At 38.0% G+C, this 23,209-nt stretch overlaps 2 protein-coding genes across 2 annotated transcripts; both read left to right on the plus strand.

The window, feature by feature from the left end:
- Positions 1-1,993: 1,993 nt before the first annotated feature.
- LOC124260454 lies at positions 1,994-8,080 on the plus strand. Its single transcript, XM_046694780.1, has 5 exons — positions 1,994-2,150; positions 2,187-2,258; positions 4,982-5,035; positions 7,018-7,912; positions 8,044-8,080. Exons 1-5 carry the CDS (start codon positions 2,039-2,041, stop codon positions 8,078-8,080), a joined length of 1,170 nt encoding a protein of 389 aa, XP_046550736.1. The 5' UTR covers positions 1,994-2,038.
- LOC124260457 (ankyrin-1-like) lies at positions 7,912-10,610 on the plus strand. The gene is made up of 2 exons (XM_046694782.1): positions 7,912-10,222; positions 10,415-10,610. Exons 1-2 carry the CDS (start codon positions 8,139-8,141, stop codon positions 10,533-10,535), a joined length of 2,205 nt encoding a protein of 734 aa, XP_046550738.1. The 5' UTR covers positions 7,912-8,138; the 3' UTR covers positions 10,536-10,610.
- The last annotated feature ends 12,599 nt before the right edge of the window (positions 10,611-23,209 follow it).

Consider the following 23,209-nt stretch of genomic DNA (forward strand, 5'->3'; position numbering starts at 1 on the left):
AAAATGTCCTTAAGCTTTCACCTCCTGCAAACCAGTGTGCAATTTAATATGAAGCTCATTTTCCAAATAACCATCAACAAACCTTGGACAATTTGTCCTAAACCAACATCTTAATCATTACTACTTTGGCTCAGTCTTCAAGTATTGGTAACCAACTCAAAAGCTGATGATTTCTAAGAAGTATTACATCAAATCTGGTTAAAATATATATTTCATTATTCATTCCAGTTAGATGAAAAGTCAACTGAGAATTTTTAAGTTATTCTGTTCCAAGACCGAATAAGCCTTTTGGTTTTTCAAATTCTCTGGATGTTGAAATAATTTATTATGAGTTATGATACTAGTAATCACCAAAGATATCTTAAAGCAGGAGCCATCAAGTTAGTTAGTACCAAGTGATTCTTTGCCATGATATAGTATTTGATTTCCTAGTTCTGCCTTTTAAAATCACATGCCAGTCAATTAAGTAATTATTTATAATTGATTAGATTATTATTATTTATTTTATTACCTTTCCACGTTTACTAAAGGACGCAAGATTCTTAAAACATACTTTGCCATCATTTCCAGTGAATTGATTAAAATGACAGTTATGTTATTACTCCTAAAATGTACAAGGCCTTCAGATTGTGCTTTTGAAACTTTAAAACATCCTAAAATGTGTGACAAATGTAGGCAACAATATCAACCACATTGTTCTCTAATGTACCAAGTTTTGCTATTTCGGTCGACCCTAGCCAAAATCAGATCGCTGTCAGATTTGTTTACATTGTTTACAAGACTTGCAAAATCTTAAACTGCTGTTTGTTGTCATCTATTGGTAATGATTTTGCACGTATGTGCGAAAGTGTGGAAATTCATGCAAATTCTCACCTTCGAGCATGCGATGGTGACGACATTTAACTGATCGTGAGAACTATCACACGCCTTGATCCGCCTCAAATCTTTTGTCTTGGTCGTAATGGCTGTGTTTAATGTACACAGGAAATCACAGCAATATGTGGTAGATATAGCGAGTGTGAGGCACAATTCGAAGCACATCGCTTCTGAGGCATCGTTTGATCCCGGAAATACGTCTGACAAATCCACAAAGCCCGCCCGGCCTGCTGATTGGCCAAAACTGACGCATCCGCCAGTTTTGATTGACAGACTGGATCGGTCTCTTGTTTATAGACCACGTCGCAAGCTGAAATACTGCTGAATGCGGCTTCAAACAAATACATACTGAGCAGAGATTTCTTGTGGACAAGGAAAGAGTTTGGTCGTTTCTATTTTCTGTTTCAAGTTGTTGTTTGCGTTGAAAATAACTTAGTTCTTAGTTTAATCAGTGTATCCATACCTTGTTTATGTAAATACAAATATAATCACACTGCGAGTTGCCTGTGTTTTGTTAAAAATGACTATAATTGGCTACGCACGACTGCAGTGTTAATTGTACTTTCGACGTCCCACAACTGAAACTTGGTTTAGTGTGTCCATGCAAAGTGTGCAAAGTGTGTCCATGACATTTCGACAAAGTCACACGACAGAGCCTCAGAAGACATATACAAGGTCAAGATTGACACTCTTTTTATTGTATGTTGGGCTAAATTTAATTTCTATCGAATATTACAGGAAATTGCTGCAGAATTAGTGATGAGGGCGTAAAGTGTTTGAAAAGTCTGCCTGTGTCATTGTTTTGTTTGCATTTTAAACTTGTGATGAACTATAGTCAGAAGAGATAAAGTCCCCTGGCAATATTTTGTGTTTTACCAGTTACTGATGCTTACAATGAAAACCCTTATTGAACTGAAAATTCTTATTACCTTGGATCACAACTGGACACGTTATTTTCAGACTACTCAAATTACACACATAACGTAAGTTGTAAAACTAATACTCGACATTTCAAGCACTTCGGTGAAGCCAGTTTGTACGCATAAATTATATTAGTTGAAAGGTTGGTCTATCAGAATGCGTAGTAACAATTATTGTATCTTTTCCTTAAAACTGTTCATTTTTCAGATCAGTCTCAGTACCAGCTTACAAAAAAGCCAGCATGGAGCAAAAGCTAGGCAAGAGTTACAGAGACTCCAAGACACTTCAAAGGGACCAACAAACTGCAGAACCTATTTGTAGTCTCATCCAGACGCAGACTGGATCTGATGTTGACCAGGTACATCGGATGGAAGACGATGACGTCCAACACCTGGACGTGTCCCCGAGGCGACAACAACATCCACAACAACAGGCAACAAATGCAGCAGTGTCAACTACAGGTGCAGTAGTTTTTTTATTATGGGTGTTGTTTTATTATTTAGTCGGGTTTTTTTCTGTCTAAAATATAGCATAAATGCGTGTTTGGTTTCGGTAATTAAAGTATGATATGAAATGAAAGAAATACAATGTACAAACTATCATGAATCCTCGTGGTGGGTTCTTATTAAAGGTTGCATATCAGTGTTTCTATTCATACCTTAAAGAACCAAAACTTACATGATCAATCCTTGTAGTGAAGTTGAACAACGGAAACTACATAGAAACAATTATATAATATAAAAATAGCAGGAAACTCAAAGACTGATAAGCATACTGGGCAAAGGAATGCATACTGTGGCGTGGCGTGTATCAGAAGGTTGTGTAATGTATACACATAACTTGACACGCCCACAAAGTCAGTAGCCAGTCAACGGAGAGTAGCATCAAACCTGGGTTCACAGAAACTGCCAATCGTGTTAAGAGATGAGAAGCACTATAACAGTCAGACTGTAATGAACCGGAACAAATATGTCAGGAAAAAGACGTCTCTTTCAAACGAGGTGGTCAAATTCAAGCACTGGTTTCCTGAAAACGGGTAGACCTGAAGAAAACAACCCACAGACATGTAATTTGTGTAAAGAGACGAACGGTGAAAACATGCGCACGAGCCTGCAGGCCCCACAAGTATGGTATTTTATTCCTTTAAGTGGTTTGAGCGATCCAGAATATTGTGATGGCCATCACGAAGATTTACATATTATTCCTGTATTTTAATTACAAAATGTATAAGTTTTAAAAGCTTGTAAATAGTTAGGCATCATAACATATTTCTTTGGTATTTCCTATTTGTATCTTTTATAGTTTATAGCAGTGCAGAAATTATTATTATAATTATCCTGAAATTAAAATAATGAATATCGTTATCTCGTAATTCAGTGTTTTGCTGTGTTGGTAAGAAATATCGTTATTCATTATAACATAATACTAAAATACATATTTGACGACCTTCCTATTAAACCAAGACTAAACCTTAAACGGGTTTAGTTCTGCTGAAGTTTGAGATTTGGGCAGACTGCCGAACGCTGACAATACAAGATGGCGTCTGATGTATGGCAATGTCGATTAACGATGTCCACTGCGACTTTGGGTCGAAAAAAACAGAAAAGGATTTATTGAGGCCTTGCAAATGAAAGGCGTTGTCCGACAATAATGCCCTCTAGCTTTTCTACGTGCCGTGTAGGTTGCCCACTTTGATAGGCTTTTGTAACAGCTGTCATGTACCTGTTTACAATCATTAAGAGCTGAAAAAATCAGAAATATAAATCTTACCTTGTCCTTCAACCTCAGTTCTTGACGCCTGTTGATTATCCATTCTTTCGTTAATTTGTGATCGGTGCCGAGAAGTGCACTCAGTAGTGTTCTTACTATAAACACAACGAACCCAGAAAATTTGATACATTTATCATGATGGACAACGGGAATATGTGATTCTTGCTGTTGTATAGTTTAGCATCGTTATATACAGTGTACAAATGTAGAAGCGGCTAGTCATGGTGTTAAACATCAGATGTGAAATAGATTGCCTCCTGACGTCTGTAATGTTCTTCTTTGAGATTCCCAGCCTCTTGTTGTTATTCTCACGACGTAGGTTATCGTATGATATTTGAGGGACGAAAGGATTTGTCCCAGACTGCCCCCCCGCCTTCCTCTTTAAATGTGTGTGGATTCGTAACGTAATCGAAGATTGGTCTGATGAGATCAATGAATCCACTTTCTGACAGTCCATTAGCATTCATGACTTTATATAAGCGTCCGATTTAAAAATATGATTAATGGGAATACGTTACCTCCTTTAATTAAGCAGCAGTATGTGAATTTTCTCACAACTATGCATACAAGTATGTATGCAGACATGTTCATGATGGATGGATGGATGCATGCACGCATGTAGGTTCATTGTGTGTGGTGGGTGGGGATTGAACCCAGTGGGCAATTTTCTCTCAAGTGTAACACTGGTTCATTTACAGATGCCCTCATTTTATTGTGTATATAGAGATGTTGGGTTTTGTAAATGCATGCTCAATGTAAAACATTTTGCATCAACAGACATAACATGTCATGTGTTCAAGTATCACACCTGCCTGTCTGTGTGTGTGACAGAGACCGAACTTCGGGCCATAAATCAATGCATTTTGTTTATGGTGTATAGCCTGATGGGTGTTAAGTTCAAATTGCATGTGGTTAGTGATAAAGTAGCTGTGTATTGAATATTGTCATTAGCAGACAGGTGCAGACACACGTGTTCAAGACATGCAGTTTTGTCTGTGACAACGTATGTATATGTATGTATCAGTTGCTGTATCGAACGTACGTAAATAATGTTTTAACTATTTTATTTTTCATATATATATTCAAGTAATGTAGTGTACGTGTTCGTAGGCGTACAATTGGCCTGGTGCTGTTTTAATGTATTATATAATTCATGTTAATGTTCGTACCACAGTATTATAAATTTTGTGCATGCAACACTTAAATAAAATAATTTTCTTCTTCTTCTCCTATAGGAATCGCGAATCATTCAACATCCCGTGGCTTAATTCTATTCAGGTTTTGCTTTGGTTTTATCTGTTACAGTTTAATCAAACCTATGCTTTCAATTTTCTTATCATAAAGGAGTGAATGCACGGATATCGTCTGCATGGCTGTTCTCACTGCTTGTTACCTCCATATTCTATTTTCCTAGTGCTGGGAGACGTGAACGTCGCCATTGGCTCTGGAGGTGGAACCATGTCTTCAGGTGAGAAGATCATTCTGTATGGCTCAGTGACGTTAGGGATAACATATGACTGTTTTTTCAATATTTACAATAAGTCTGAGGGAATGTTAAGTGTTTGAGTGATACTTGTTGATGTTATTTACTATTTTCATGTATTTGCTTATAGAAATGTACATGTGTAAATTTAGATGGCATTTTTGATTTCTATCTGTAACACCAACCTCAATCTTCCCAAAGAATACCACAATGTAAAAGACAGTCAGTTGTTAATTTGGTTGTAACTGTGTTATACATGACGATAAAACTCCTTTCAGCAAATTTACAAAGTTCAATGGATGCCATCTTATATTATGTAATGGAAACAAGCCTTGTCAACAATCCTAACAAACATAAATACATTGCCAATGTTCGGAATTCTCTGATGACCACAAAGAACCACCACTCCTGCGATTAGAGTGAGATGGGGTGAGATAGGTGGTGATAGAGGTTGACACGTTGTAATCTATGTACCTTCCGTCACAAAGACCCTTTGCTTATTGGAAATACTTCAGCGATTTAAGGCACGTGTTGTATCAATCACGTGCATTAAATATAATGCCAGTGTTAGCTGATCAAAGTTTCCAAGACTGACATCTGGTCTAGGACCCCGATATCTCGCTTATATCAACCAGTAGTCGGTCAATATGTGTGAATAGAGCTCATACTTTGGAATTAATATCAAACATGACAGGTGGGTTACACTACTGCTTATATTGTGTATGGCAAAAACTGCTGGTGGTCATGAAGTTTGAAATTAGTTTTACATCACCTACTGAGAAAATATCAGGTCATTCTTTTCACTTAGGGTAAAAAAGGTGAAGGTTCCAATACAAGTTCCTCTGTTTACTTACTGTTACGGCAATACCCACTGTCCTCAAATAAGAAGGGAGCACCTGTAGGGTTTCAAAGGGATCAATGGCGTACTGCAGGGTAGTCTGGATCTGCCCTAAACATACATGATGAAATAATAAACATCATTGGTAGGGGCAATATAACGGCACTAAATAACAATAATACTAACATTTTTCTTCACAGTTCATACCTTGTTTGCAACATGCTTTAACTAATCCCTTCGATCAGATAAAACATATCACGCCTTATATATCATGCACATGCCATAAATCATAACTATCCTACCTCGTCTCAGGGACGCTGACTCCAACGTTTCCACAGATACGCGGTGATTATGCTGCACAAATGAATATACAATGTACAAGTGTAGTATAGCCACAGTTACATTCGTATGTTTGGAATACAAACAACATAAATTATGTAATCTTTTTGTATGTATATTACACAAAGTACACTTGGCTTATGCCTCTGTCAAATATACGTTGGATGGAGAACAATATCGCAATACAATGCTAGCTAAAATACCATATGTAACAACAATGCTTAACATGCATAACCTAAGTTTCCATATTGATAAAGTAACAATTAAATGAACTTACCTGATTCAGCGCAGAGAATGTGCTGTTTACACGTCAAAAGGCAATGTGCCGAGTGGTCAACAAATGTTCTGACCAGTGTAAACACATGCTTGAAAAGATCATGCAAAACCAGAGAACAACAGAAACCAAATTACAGGCCAAGTTTGTGACCAGCCCAGTGGCAATAACCATGAACTGAAAAAACTAAATAGCTGAACTACCCAAGCTATCTACAGAAACAAGCTAACATGAAGTAGAATATTCATGCAAGATTTGAAGTGAACACAAGTATTTAAGGAAATATATGTTAAATATTACGGTTTAGTTTATTAATTTAATTTATGTTAGTTTACTATGACAATGCTTTAAAATCTAACAATATCCCTTTTACAAACATACTGCTACATGACAATGGCATATTTCAGCAACATGTCTATCCGTATGAGTATACAGAACGATATGACCTGTACTCAAATAACCTTGAGCAGTCCGTTTGAAACGAATTATTGACAATATCATATATACATGTTCCAGAAGCCACGGACTGGAAAATAGAATCAACTCGGGAAGTATTTGTACAGACTGACAGTTTCCAAAAGGTGGAGTCGAAGCTGATTGAACATGGACATTTGACTATCACGGGCGCCTCAGGAGAAGGAAAGACAAGCATGGCTCTGATGCTTGGTGATAAGTACAAGAAGAAAGGCTTTAAATTGGTATTTGTTGACAATATTGACAAGTTTGATCTTGCTGCCTGCGTCAAAGATGGACAACCACTGTTCATTGTTTTTGATGATTTGTTTGGAACCGGTTCATCTGCAGAGATTTCAAACTTTAGAAAGGTTCTGACATCACTGGACGAATTCATCAAACACTTGACTCGGTCGTCTGAAACGAAAAAGATGACACGACAGCAAATGAAGACAGGGCAAGGTCACATACTAGGACTAGGAGGTGTTAGACCAGATCATGACATGCTTCCACAAGTAAAGGTGAAACAACATTTAAACCTATACATTGTGTTTACGAGTAAATCATACAACTTTCAAGAAGTAGTACCTCGGCTAGGAGGACAACAGTTTACTTTCTTCAAGCCACAGACTGTTGTTGATGTGACTAGAACGCCTCTTTATCAATATTCTGTGGCCGAAAAGAAGGCAATATTTAGAAAGCACCAACAGAGTAAGGGACATGACAAACAGGTTGACCTAGACCAAATATGCAGCTCCAAAGATAGCTTGTTTGGCTTTCCTATGACATGTTCCCTGTATGCTAGATTGCTTGACTACCAAAGTGATCCTCTTCAATTTTTCCTTAATCTTCTGACCTACTTGCGGCAAGAAATAGATTTGATCATGGGATACAAAGGAACGAAATCAGCGGCCCTCATCCTCATGGTCCTGTATAATGAAAAGCTCGATCTGAGAAAGTTGGAGAAGAAATCTGACGACCACCATCTTGAGGCAAACCTAAGAGCAGTGGAAACCATTCTCCCAGGAATCACCAGGGCAGAAATCTACGAATCTGCTAAAAGGCTAAGAGGAACCTTTTTTCTTGAAGGAGACACAACAGCATTTTCTCATCCATCCATTCTTGATGCATGCCTATGCTCTGTTTATGATCTCCATCCGACTCTTGTTCTTACCAACTGCAGTATGCAGTTCCTATATGAAAGGGTGAATTCGAACCCAGTACCAGCCACAGCAATAGACACCTACACTAACATCATCTTTGTGTCAGAACACTACTATGATATAGTAGCTGCAAGAATAGCAGAATCAGTATTAAGAGGTGAATACAGATGGTGTATTTCCCATCCATTGCTACAAAATGAACCGTTTGCTAAGAGAGTTCTTGAAGATCCGAATGTTAAACAATGGGTTAAGACAACTGATTTTCCTTCTCCGGATTGTGATGATAAACATTTAATCTACTGGGCAGTACTCTCAAAGAGTGAATACATAGTGAGGACCGTCATACAGCTTACAGATCACATTTTCTCAGAGAGAGAAATCAAGTCAGCTCTTGATGCCTCAATATTGAGTGGCAGCATGGCAGTAATGGAGGTATTGTTCACTGCGTTTGAAGACAGGATACCTCAAAACACTGTTTCCGAATTGTTTCTTGATGCTGCAGAAAGGGAACACATTGAAATGGTAACGTTTCTACTGCAGAAAGGGGCGGACATAACAAAAACGAATGAAGATAAGGACAACATTTTCCATGTAGCAGCTAGAAGAAATAATATCGGGATAGTAGATGTTGCACTGGTATACACTGAACAGCGTATCCTTGTGAACAGCCGAAACAAAAACGGCACGACACCCATCATGGAAGCTGCTTTGACCGGTTTCATGAGTGTATTTTCCAGATTATTTGAGCATAAGGCTGATCTCACCCTGCTTGATGACGAAGATGAAGGTGTATTACACTATGCTTCTCGAGGTGGTAACACGTCTATTGTTCAACACCTTATCCCAGTATGTGACATTAACAAGAGAAGGCGTGATGGTCGGACCCCAGTCATGCACGCAGCTGTGTGTGGTCAAAAAGACGTTTTTGACTTACTGGTGTCCAGTGCAGCTGATCTCACCCTGGTTGATGACGAAGATGGCGGAGTGTTACATTATGCTTGTCAAGGTGGTAACGCGTCTATTGTTCAACACCTCATCAGAATTTGTGATATTAACAAGAGAAGGCGTGATGGTCAGACCCCAGTCATGCTGGCAGCTGTGTGTGGTCAAAAAGACGTTTTCGACTTACTGGTGTCCAATGCAGCTGATCTCACCCTGGTTGATGACAAAGATGACGGTGTGTTACATTATGCTTGTCAAGGTGGTAACACGTCTATTGTTCAACACCTCATCAGAGTTTGTGATATTAACAAGAGAGGGCGTGATGGTCAGACCCCAGTCATGCGCGCAGCTCTGTGTGGTCAAAAAGACGTTTTTGACTTACTGGTGTCCAATGCAGCTGATCTCACCCTGGTTGATGACGAAGATGGCGGAGTGTTACATTATGCTTGTCAAGGTGGTAACACGTCTATTGTTCAACACCTCATCAGAGTTTGTGATATTAACAAGAGAAGGCGTTATGGTCAGACCCCAGTCATGGTGGCAGCTCTGTGTGGTCAAAAAGACGTTTTTGACTTACTGGTGTCCAATGCAGCTGATCTCACCCTGGTTGATGACGTAGATGGAGGTGTGTTACATTATGCTTGTCAAGGTGGTAACGCGTCTATTGTTCAACACCTCATCAGAATTTGTGATATTAACAAGAGAAGGCGTGATGGTCAGACCCCAGTCATGCGCGCAGCTCTGTATGGTCAAAAAGACGTTTTGACTTACTGGTGTCCAATGCAGCTGATCTCACCCTGGTTGATGACAAAGATGGCGGAGTGTTACATTATGCTTGTCAAGGTGGTAACACGTCTATTGTTCAACACCTCATCAGAGTTTGTGATATTAACAAGAGAAGGCGTGATGGTCGGACCCCAGTCATGCTGGCAGCTGTGTGTGGTCAAAAAGACGTTTTTGACTTACTGGTGTCCAATGCAGCTGATCTCACCCTGGTTGATGACGAAGATGGCGGTGTGTTACATTATGCTTGTCAAGGTGGTAACACGTCTATTGTTCAACACCTCATCAGAGTTTGTGATATTAACAAGAGAGGGCGTGATGGTCGGACCCCAGTCATGCTGGCAGCTCTGTGTGGTCAAAAAGACGTTTTTGACTTACTGGTGTCCAATGCAGCTGATCTCACCCTGGTTGATGACGAAGATGGCGGAGTGTTACATTATGCTTGTCAAGGTGGTAACACGTCTATTGTTCAACACCTCATCAGAATTTGTGATATTAACAAGAGAGGCGTGATGGTCAGACCCCAGTCATGCTGGCAGCTCTGCATGGTCAAAAGACGTTTTGACTTACTGGTGTCCAATGCAGCTGATCTCACCCTGGTTGATGATAAAGATGGCGGAGTGTTACATTATGCTTGTGAAGGTGTCAAGATGGAAACGGGTCTATTGTTCAACACCTCATCAGAGTTTGTGATATTAACAAGAGGGGGCGTGATGGTCGGACCCCAGTCATGCTGGCAGCTCTGTGTGGTGAAAAAGACGTTTTGACTTATTGGTGTCCAATGCAGCCGATCTCACATGAAGATTACAGTGTGTTATATTATGCTATTGAGGTTTGTAACACTTCTGTTGTTTAACACTTTCGTCAAAGTTTGTGATATTAACAAGAGACGGCGTGATGGTCGGACCCCAGTCATGGTGACGGCTCTGTGTGGTCAAAACACGTTATAGACTTTTTGGTGCCTACGAAGCTGGTCTCATTCTAACTAGCAGCGGTGATATTAGTGTATTGGTTGCAATGCGTCTATTCTAACATTAAAATAAGAGAGAAGGGTAGGACCGTAACCTACAGCCAGTTGTTTTCTGAAGGATGAATATGATTTGTAATCAACAAAGCTTCGTCTTGCAATGTGTGAAGCCCATTTCTGGTGTCCCCCCGCCGTGATGTTGCTGGAATATTGCTAAAATCGGCGTGAAACCAAGCTCAGTGAGTCGTCGTGACCATTCTTTGAAATGCAAGATCTGGAAAGACAATATTTTCTCTTGTTAGAAGAAAACCACAGCAGGGCACGGTTTATGACGGGACGGTCACCCACGTGTGCCTTCACGCCACTTCACCCGCTTACAGAAAAGTGACTTTACTGAGAAGTAACAAAATGTGAAAAATAATTCTTTAATGTGAGTTACCTATTCCACATTTAAAAAAATAAATAAGTGTTTTCATGCATCTAAAAATTGTTTTGTTTGCCTGATTAGTCGCATGTACTAAGGATTGCTATGTTTATGTCAAACCATTCTGCAGTTTGTAAAGTTGATCCTGACGTCATTGACAAAATTATTTAGAAGATTATTGGTTAGATGTACCAATTTGTTGTAAATGCCTTTGATGTTGGTTATTCTGAGAATGTCCATGCTCGATTGTATGTTGTATACCTGTTCATGTATGGTTGTTCCAAGATTACTATCAATCTGTTATATAATGTCCTTGGGTCGGACAAGTGACTGCACATCTGAGACAGATATTTTAAACTGAATATTCCGGGAGATGTATTCATTAGTGTGCCTGCACAGCACCTGATTCAGATGGAATATCGTGGAAGGCTGCAGAAAGACGTGATCACGACCAAGTATCGTCATCAACTGGGATGAGAGAGTGATGTGAGACGAGCTACGTCTGTAGTGACAGACATCACTTCTGTAGACTCTGTTGAACGTTGACTTTGCGACATATTTGGACGTTCCCTGTGTGTTAATGTGAACATTCCGAACAGTGACGTTCCATAGCGCTGCGTATGGTGTACTCTTTAATGCATATGAGCCATGTTATTATATGGATACTGTAGTGGTGGGAAAAATGACGTTCTGTAATATACCCCTTTGTGATGTATTCTTTAATGTATGTGAGACATGTTATCATATGTATACTGTAGTGATGGGAACAATGACGTTCCTTATATACCACTGTGTGGTGTACTCTTTAATGTATATGAGCCATGTTATCATATGGATACTGTAGTGATGTGAACAATGACGTTCTGTAATATACCCCTGTGTGGTGTATTCTTTAATGTATATGAGCCATGTTATCATATGGATACTGTAGTGATGTGAACAATGCCGTTCTGTAATATACCCCTGTGTGGTGTATTCTTTAATGCATATGAGTCATGTTATCATATGGATACTGTATTGATGTGAACAATGACGTTCTGTAATATACCCCTGTGTGGTGTATTCTTTAATGTATATGAGTCATGTTATCATATGGATACTGTATTGATGTGAACAATGACGTTCTGTAATATACCCCTGTGTGGTGTATTCTTTAATGTATATGAGTCATGTTATCATATGGATACTGTATTGATGTGAACAATGACGTTCTGCAATATACCTCCCTGTGTGGTGTATTCTTTAATGTATATGAGTCATGTTATCATATCGGATACTGTATTGATGTGAACAATGACATTCTCTATATATACCAATGTGTGTGTGTATTCTTTAATGTATATGAGTCATGTTTTCATATGGATACTGTATTGATGTGAACAATGGCATTCTGTAATATACAATGTGTGTGTGCATTCTTTAATGTATATGAGTCATGTTATCATATGGATACTGTATTGATGTGAACAATGCCGTTCTGTAATACACTCCTGCGTGGTGTATTCTTTAATGTATATGAGTCATTTTATCATATGGATACTGTATTGATGTGAACAGAGACGTTCTGTAATACACTCCTGCGTGGTGTATTCTGTAATGTATATGTACAGTGACGTTCTTTAATATCCCACTGCGTGATGTATTCTGCTATACATCTGAACCATGTCATATAGGAGTCTCGTAGATAGTCTATTGATGTGAGCAGTGAAGTTCTGTAATGTGGCCCTGTGTGATGCATTAATCGTGTTATTATGGAAATACGCTCTTGTTGCGATGATGCAATGTATAACCAACCATACAATGTGATGTCGTTGGTGTTTTTCCTTCTGCATGGGTGGAGTCAATGATATTCCCTTATCATACAACAAGTGAAAGCTGAGAACCTAACAATTGTAGGGACATTTCTCAGTTGTCCGAAATTTAGAAATATTTACTAAAATATTCTGACTGGTGGGAAACAGAAATTACTTGCTGTGAGCATCAAAGTGGCAAACGGAAGAGGTTAAATATTACAGACAGTATGTTTGATCTGCAATGAATATCAGAAGGACACTGCCATTGTCATTACAAAATGATATATGAATACAAAATTTAAAGTTATCACATCCTTGGTCGTCAAATTAAATATTCTGTTTTGGATGATAAACATTCACTATCAGAGTATTTTACGTGTCAAGTGGGACCTAGACAAGGATGCATAATTAGTCTCGTGTTTTCCACTTTGTCTTTATTTAAAAATAATTTCAAACTTAACAAATGTAAGGATTCTTTTGCCATTGCGTTTGCGGAAATTATTACTTCATTATTGTTGATACTTGTGACATGCATCCTCTCAAAGTGCTTTAGAGCAGTTATACTGACTGGATTCTTGCGCTATATACGTTCTTAGTTGATGATGATGATGACGACGACGATGTTTGAACATGAAATGGTGGGCTAGGAGGGTATCCTTTATATGTATCATATATGTATAGTCTTATAAAATATTAGTTAAAGTTCCATAAATGCCCGCAATGACATACCCCAAGGCCTGCTATTTTATTTTTTTATTTTGTTTTTGTTTTCATTCTTGTTATTGTTCCCATGAATGCAAGTACATGTATAGTTATATGTGTATATACATTGCTGATACATCAAATATATGTATATATTGCATATCAATTCTCAGAGGTTAACCATGGTAATTCTGGATCAAATATTGGGAATAGAGGAGACCATGTTTTGAGAATTCATCCAAAGCCATATTTCTTTAGGATATATGTTTTTCCAACAAGAATATGTCTTTTACAATCTTTATAAAAAAAATTCTTAAGTTTGCAATTATTTTTCTAGGGTGCAATTTAGAAGTGTCTCTGAGCGGAAAATATTATGTGGTAAAGTAGAAGGATAGTACTTAAAGTACCAAACAAAACGTGAAATTTTATCAATTGCGTTTCCTGTATGTTTTGATTAATCTAAATTCGACGTTCTTTCGAATTTCTTACCCTCACAGTCCCTATATATATGACAACTGTTTTCATTAGCTTCATTGTAGAAAGAACATATTAAATCGTCAACCAGTTTCATTTTTAAAAGTTCCTTTTGGTATAAACAATTCCATGCAAAAACTTAGATTGAAAATCTAAAAGTTTAAGACCTTATGCAATTTTTGCTATATCGATTAAAGATCAAGGTCCATTCAAGATCAATATCTTTGAATAATTTTCCCATATATGTCAGATATATTGTATAACACTATCAGATAGCAATTTATCATAAAATTTTCTTGAACCTTTTATTGAAATAATGAAATCTTTCTGTAAATGGTTGATATTAAGGTGATTGTATAAATATATCTGTATCCTTTTAAGGTCTTTTTCCATGATTCACGTAAAATATATAAAATTTATTCATGATCTAAATATGTACCCGTTATCCAATATGTATTTCGCAAATCTTCAAAAGAGACCAAACCTTGTTCACCGTACAGTAGTCAAAATTCCTTTCTTTGCCCAGTTAGTCCAGCGGATAATGGTATAATTATGCATTTTCATGTTACAAGCATGAAAATTGGCAGATATGTTGCTTATACTATAAAAATAAGATACAGATAGGGAGGCATTGAAAATTCAAGATGGCCACCATTTTTCACTCAAAATTACACCGTCAGTGACTTAGATTCCATGTAAATTCCAGACTTTTCATACAAGATGCATGAATTAGGGCAGATATGATGCTTGTACTAAAAATATATATTATACTGATAGGGAGACGTTGAAAATTCAAGATGGCCACCATTTTTCACTCAAAATTACACCGTCAGTGACTTAGATTCCATGTAAATTCCAGACTTTTCATACAAGATGCATGAATTAGGGCAGAAATAAAGCTTGTACTATAAACATAATATACAGATAGGGAGACATTGAAAATTCAAGATGGCCACCATTTTTCAAGATGGCCGTCATTTTCCACTCAAAATTGCACCGTTAGAGACTTAGATTCAATGTATATTACACAATTTTCATACAATATGCATGAAATTTGGCAGTTATGTTGCATGTACTATGAAGATAATATACAGAGAGGGAGGCATTGAAAATTTAAGATGGCCGCCATATTTCAAGAAGGCCGCCATTTTTCACTCAAAATTACACCGTTAGAGATTTATATTCAATGTATATTCGACAATTTTCATACAATATGCATGAAATTTGGCAGTTGTGTTGCTTGTACTACGAAGATAATATAGAGGGAGAGGGATAAGAGGGAGACATTGAATATTCAAGATGGCCACCATTTTCCACTCAAATTACACCATCAGAGACTTAGATTCAATGTCAATTCCACAATTTTCATACAATATACATGGAATTTGGCAGATAAATGTATGTTGCTTGTACCATTCGATACATGTCGGAACATTGAAAACCTTAATTGGCCACCATTTTCCATGATACTGGGAGTCAGCGTAAACCTAATCCAGATTCCCATGAATAATATTCATCTGGGGATTTCTTCACTTACCTACTCAGAGCAACATATGACCACATTATTGGGCACAGTCTCCACCACAAAGACACAGTGCAGTGCACTTGAGGGCAGCTTTGAGACACTTGCATCTGCCACAACATCCTTTGGTGCAGCGACACTTCAACAGTTCTTGACAGGTCTTTGACACGTCTGATATTGTTGACCATAAGAGCTCTCCACATGTTGGATGCATTGCGTTGCCAACCCCATTTGGATGGATCAGGCAGATCAGGACAACGGATGGTTGACTGTCCCCATATATGTCCTCCCTGATAAACTGCTCTCTTAACATGTTCTTTGAAAGCTGCAGATGTTGGAGGTATATTTTCTATTGCTCTACCCTTCGAAGAGAACATGTACTTTCTTGCTTCGTTCAGATTCACATGGTCACTTGTTCTTTCATACATCAATATTGTGAAACGTTCAAGTGTGCTGATCAAAGAATCTGTAACTTTATCAGGATGCTTGGACAGACATTCAAATGCATCAGTTGCCTCCTCGAGATGAAACCAGACTTGCCAAGCTTTCTTTTTACCACATCCACTGAAGGAAGATAGATACAGTATCACATCCTGTGAAACTGTGGAAGAGAGGGAGGCACAGTGATTTCCTTTGGACCTAATGAAGCGGCTATTTCATGCGCAGGTATGTAGTGGAACTGTTTTCCTGTACCAAAGGCAAGCCATACTTCTGAGATATCAAGAACTGCTGCTGATGAAATGGCTAACACCACAACATCTGTGTCCACTGTTCTTATCATACATCGCAGGAATCCTTTCTTGTTGGCTTCTGACAAGTGCAGTGTCATCCTGGTATCTGATTCTTCATGGCTGCATGGTGAGAGATCTGAAACATCATATGGCTTATTTGAGAGAGCTGTTTCATTCACAGTACTGATGATCAGTTTGTCAGTATTGGTTTTCATGGCTTCTTTCCAAGAAACTGGAACAATTCTGTTTTGTTGTTGTCACTTCTAAGAAACTCTTTCCAGTTGTGAGGAATGAAGGAATGTGGTTCAACTCGCCTTCTCTGTCCATGGCCTCTCCTACTTCTTTGCACTCGCCTTTAGACTATCTTTCTTGTACACATCCCAGACAATATCAAGTCTTGTTGTGTTTTCCAGCTGGTTTTCCAGATACTTAGTAAACACTCCCTCACTGAAAGATGACAATGTCTTATGTTCTCCAGGTTTCATCATATTCACAACTGCTGCTCCATCTAGTATTGTTACCTCAACGTCTGGTCTGTTCACTGTGGGACAGGAAACATCTTCCAGGCACTGAAGAAGCTGTGATTTAACAAATGATCGAAGCATACCAAGATGTGAGAGTGATGGTGGACAAGTTTGACTCTCATGCTTGAAAAACTCATCTAAATTGCCTTCTCTAGTTTGACAGGATATGTAAAGGCGAGAGAACAGACTACAGTCATTCTTTAGGCTGACAGCTTGCATCTTTGAGGATGACTGTGATTTTATTTGAGGTGATGACAAAAGCGACAGTTTGTTCTTCTTGATAGGTTCTGAAAGTGCAATACCTTTGATGAACCGCTCCTTGATAAAGTCTTCATATTGATCTCTCCCAAGGCGTTCAATTTTATTCAGAGTTTCTACAACAGCTGATGCAGCAATGTCCCTTGTTGATATTACAAGAAGATCATGTCCATGCTCAAGAAAAGGACTTCCAAACCCTCTGATTACATCTGTAAGAGTACTAACATCTGTGTAAAATGATTCTTGCATTCCTCTACTCTGTTCATGGTGTGAAACAGAAGAAATACTTTGAACATTCAAAGAGGCATCACTTCTGGACCGCCAACTGTCCATCTTCTCTCAAGGCAGATGCATTCTCTGTAAGACCGATGGCACCTCCATCACCTTTTACACTTGCATTATTCTGTTCATGAGCATGATCCAATGGTATTGCAGAATAAGCCCTCTATGTCTTTTGAACAACAAAATTCCCTTTTTGAACTCTTCAGTTGTGTTTGGATGAATATGACTGAGATTCTTTAGGTCTCGAATATGCACTGGCATCCATCTTGCATAGTTTGTGTGGTCAAAGGCAAACATCCACGGTGTCATGGCTTCTAGAAGTCTGATATACTCACAGAAGTTTCCGCTTCTTAAACATCCAACAAATGACAAGAGCAATAGTTCCAAGTTAAGAACCATCAACCAGAAGTGGAATGTTGGGGATATCTTCGATCTGGTGTTGATCCAGTCTTCAAATGTTGCTAGAGATTTTCCATGAGCCTCAAGAAGAAGATGATAAAGTGCACAAACAGTGACTTCATGTGCTCGTCTAGTCCTTCTGACATGTGATCCTCGAAGGAACGAATCAGCTTTGCCAGAAGATGCAATCTTGGCTGCAACTATCATATCTGTCCATCCACTGTCCATGAGCCAGTTTCCCAACACTTTGAGAAACGCCATCTCTATATGCAATCCTCCCATCATTATAATCATCTTGTCCTCACCATGTGTTGCTGGATACTGCCACTGTATCTGCTTCAGTGTGGCATACAATGGTTGGTCTGCAGCTATGACTGGAGTCTGCCCGGGATTGAGGTGAGATGTTGCCTGTGCAATCACATCCATGCCATGTTTCAACATTGCAGCAGAGTCCGCATTTTCTGTGAAAAGTGGAAGGAGAGAAGAAATGGACTTGATGATCTGATCTGAATGTTGCTTCTTTGCATGGTAAACAGCCCATGAAACATCAGGATGATCAACATGCCTTTCTTTAATTAGTGTGTCCACATGTGTTAACCACCTGAAAACAATAGAAATGAGCCTTGAATATATTTTTTTATGTTCAATTATCATGCATACTTTGTGTGGATATGTATATACAGTATATAAAGGTGAAAGTTTGATCAAGTTTACAGTCTTCACAGTGACAAGTTAAGAAGTAAAGGAAGTTTTTCTCCTACTTTTACCAATTAAGATGTCAGGGAGTATTTATATGATATTTATATTATTAGAAGGTTGAAGAAGCTTATGATAATTGAAACATAATTTAGGTTTTTCTGAAAGAACTTAACTTGACTTACTCATTTTCTTGCTGCATGAAGTCATCAAGTTTCACAACTGTAGAAGCATGATAGCATGGTGTCTTTGGACAGGATGAAACATCTTTCTTCAGGATAACTGGTGGAACCTCTTCATAAAAAGCAGGCAGCTCTCTCACAGATTTTGACTGTGGTTTGGAGTTTACATCTAAAGGTTTCATTCTGTCAACCCCTTGATTGTCTTTACTTGGATGTTGAAAGATGGATATGCCTGTACCATGAAAGGACCCTTGTGCAGTTGTTGAGCTTGGGTTGTGATCAATGTTGTCTATTGCTGATGTTGTGAAGAGGTTGAATTTGAGTTTTGATGGGCAGACAACTTGTTCCTCAATGTATCTCCGGCATGCTGCATTAGCCACCTCTGTGGAAACCTCCAACACTCTGTCATATGATACAGACATTCCAAAGTCATACATGAAGTCAATCAAGTCTCTTTTCCGTGTCTTGGCATGAAGTGTCATTCCAATATACAAGGGAAGTGGTGTCTCTCGATCCTTGTTGTGCCGAAGGGATGTAGTTCCTTCCTTTGCGCGTTTACTACAGTTGTAAACAAGTAGCTGAGAAAGTGATAAGGCAGTTTGTTTCCTAGCAGTTGTCTGTGAATTAGGGGTTGTTCCTTCCAGAATCATTTCAACAAGAGAAAGTAGAGAGTGTGGAATAGACTCTGTCTGGCAGTTTACATCAAACGCTCCTGCAAAAGGTTTGTGTGTCATTGCCAAAATGTCCTTTCTCACAAGTTGAGCTGCTTTACAGAGTATCTGACCTTTATCATCAAAGTCCTGATCATGAACAGTTCTCAGAGCTTCCCCTACATGTTCTGTGAAGACCAAAAGTGTTTCCCTTCCACTTGAATGAGCTTGGAGATCTGGAAACGTATCTAGTAACTTGTTCTTCAGTCTTGTGCTGTGAATGTCATATTTCAGGCCATGATATTTCAAATAGCTTGAATACACTTTAGACAGTGTTGACAGTTTCAGTACAGGGAGATTTTCTTGTCTACATTCGTCAACATATTGTTTAAGCTGAGCAAAAGCTGAGCGAAAGCTAAACCTTCTTTAAGTCTTTGGGAATGACTGATGTCATCTGACTGTATAAGTTCCTCGCTTTGGGTTGCTTTTCTGTATAAATTGGAAAGACATCTCGGGTGATATTTTGCATCCTGTGCCATCAAATCCCTTGTACTGAGCTTAGCTAACAGCTGACTATCTTGCAACTTCAAAGCACATTCGCGTACACGTTTGTCAACTTGAAAGGTTGATACACATCTTAACTCTGATTGCAGTCCTGACTGCTCACAAACAAAGCAAAGGTTGCCGTTATCGGCAGTTTTGTTCCTGTCATGAGGTGAACTTCTTACGACTTTTCTTTCACAATGTTGTGATGAGGAAAGGCAGTCACCGCATTTTACTGTTTGAAGTTTCAAGTTCATTGGATAATCGTCTTTTCTTTGCCCTCTGCAGCATGTTATTGTTGAATTTGAGACTACATGACTTGTGCCAGCGTGCCCTGTGAGATACAAAGGTGGTGAAAATATTCATAACACCTCCAAAACAACTCAAATTTATGTCCATTGGCAGCTGTCCAAGTTCAGAAAAGACTTGTAAGTTACTAGCCATTGTGGCGTAACCGTTTCCTGATTGGTTCCTAGCATTGGCAGGGTAGATAACAGGATCCTTTGTGCATTTCTGGCAAAATACACACAAACCCAATCCATCTTAGAAGCATCTGTGGATTGTGTTTGACTAGTCATCATCCGTGGAATCTGGAAAATAATAAAGCTAAAGCTGGAGAAATGACCAAAATAAAAATTAATTTCATGACATGATAGTATGAACTGTCCTTGTCATAACCTAATCCTCATGATTGATATTTTGAGAATTTGAATAACTTATGAACCTGCTGTATTTATATTGATAAAAGAAATATTACACTAATTAGTTATTATCATGGACATGATTTGAACTTGTACACCTAGATGATTTTGAAATCTGAAGCTAAAATTTTCCAAATAACAGTGACATTATTTTGTTTATAAACCATTCTGTCTTTAGAAAATAAACCACATATGGCTTTTAGTTAATTGGTAGTGAAATACCATCAAAACTGTAATTCAACAAACATTTTCAACAGAAGTCCCTCCATCTACAGAAATAAGATCAGTGGAAGGGAAGTATTATTACACGTAAATTCTGCATAGCCTGTGATACCATTATTTTTAAAAATACCAAGTAATCTGAATGATGTAAATTGGGTATTTGTTTGTTTTAGACAATTCTGAAACTATATACCAATCAAGGAGATATACATTATTTGTCTTGTCAAGTATTTAATGTCCCTGCAACTTGTTAGTGATGAAACCCCTAGGTGCCCCCTTGCACATAACTAACACAGTGAAAAGAGTTTTACTCACCATTCATGTCTCCTCAGCAACAATGAACATTCTTCTTGCCATGTTGGTAAAATGAATGTAAAATTTTCCAATTATACAGGACTATTTGACTGATTACATCATTGTAACCTTGACTGATGACATAATAGCAAAGTCATAACAAAGGGGAGATCACTCTCACTTCACCTCATTTCTAGTACTTTCCACACAACAAATAACAGTGGCTCAAATTTTTAACAATATTTTTGGAGCTTCATACAAAAATAATTAAACACATATTTTGAGTGCCTCCCTATCTTAAACATGTTAGAATATTATTTTCTTAGTAATTTAACTAAAATTTCACTTGTAACATGTAAATGCACAGTTGCATACAAATCATGCCATTATCCGCTGGACTAAGTGTCTGATAAAGTGGTTTCGTTTTTCAAAGTTATGACTCAGCCATATGGCTTGCGATAAGATTTCATTTATGTTATCATCTTCAATGGTGTTATGGTACAATATGATTTCCAAGCCTTAAAGACATCCCTCAAAATGGAATGTCAATATCAACAATATTCCGAAAATATAATGTATAACGAATAATATTATGGTATATCTTTTAACTGGAAATTGCATATTACTTACATTTGCTTTTCTGACATCGTGTTAGAGTGTGGATTATTTCAAGGCATTAACGGAAGTTTTGATATCATTTCTTATTTTTTCAAGATGCTCCGTTGGATTTTGTCAATTTAACATCCCAAATAAATCTAAAAAGTAATCTCCCTAGTGAAGTAGTAAATTCTTCTGGTGGGTTAGGTACAGTATTGAAGATATGCACCAATCTTGAGAGAGCCAATGTTTTAATAACAGTAATTTTGCCAATCAATGCCAAGTTTCTTTTTCTCTATGGTGCTAGTAATCTATTAATGTAATCTATTTGATCCTGTATCAGCTAGTAGAAGTTGGTAGATCTAATGGACAACAAGTCTGAAATATTGGTTAAGCAAATTAGGTTTTGGTTTAGTATAGGTTGGACAAGGAGTTGGAGATGTTTCCTACTTTCTCAATAATTCCAAGGAAAGGCTACAGGACTGTTGGAGGCACACTCCGGCACTCCCTGTAAATGAGAGCAGTAAACTTAGAAATTATGCTGTCCTAGCTTAACTCTGTGTTGGAAGCAGAAATTGATTTCTACAACTTTAAAAGTACAAATCTAAGAACTGGCGATGGCAAGGAGTTGATAGAGAGATAGAATCTGTAAATATTGTTCTGATAACCTGAATGTCTCCGTTGTGTAGAATTTGGTGCACTTTATTACACCTTGTCAAGTATTGTACGGCCAGTTCAGATACACGCTTTTACCACACTATGTACAATCAACACAAGTAATATTGACAAGCTAGTGAAAGTTATGACTAACAGGGGCGGTGGAGTAACCTAGTGGTTAGCTAATAAGAATCCACAGTTTTGCAGATCGTGAAATGTACAGATGCCAGCAATTATATATTAACAGTTAAGGGGGGACAACCACTTGTCACTTATACTAATACTTATAGTATGGTCAATCTTGCTGTTACCCAGTCCCTCAGTGTTTAAATAACGTTTTTCTGACAGCACAATATTATAACTCTGTATTATTATTATTATTATTATGTTTTACAGAGACATGATTCAGGTGGCCGTACAATAATTGACAAGATGTAACAAAGTACACCTAAACCTCCACAACAGGCACATTCAGGCTATCAAAACAATAGTTATAGATTCTTCCTCGCTATCAACATCTCGCCATCGCACACATGTTTTTACTCTGGGCCAGAACCCTTGTATACTATATCTTGAATCTAAAACTATAACAACCTGTCAACAATTGACATTGAAGTACAATAGTACAGGTATGCAAACATAAACATGATCTAAGATTCACGATTCAAAAGTATTCCCCATAAGTTAAAAAATTGCTTTCGTTACAATATGGCTTAAATTTTGGTGATATGACGTTATATATTTAATTT

This window comes from Haliotis rubra, unplaced genomic scaffold (assembly GCF_003918875.1).
Source record: "Haliotis rubra isolate DU_JTF1 unplaced genomic scaffold, ASM391887v1 Scf764, whole genome shotgun sequence".
NCBI lineage: Eukaryota > Metazoa > Mollusca > Gastropoda > Lepetellida > Haliotidae > Haliotis > Haliotis rubra.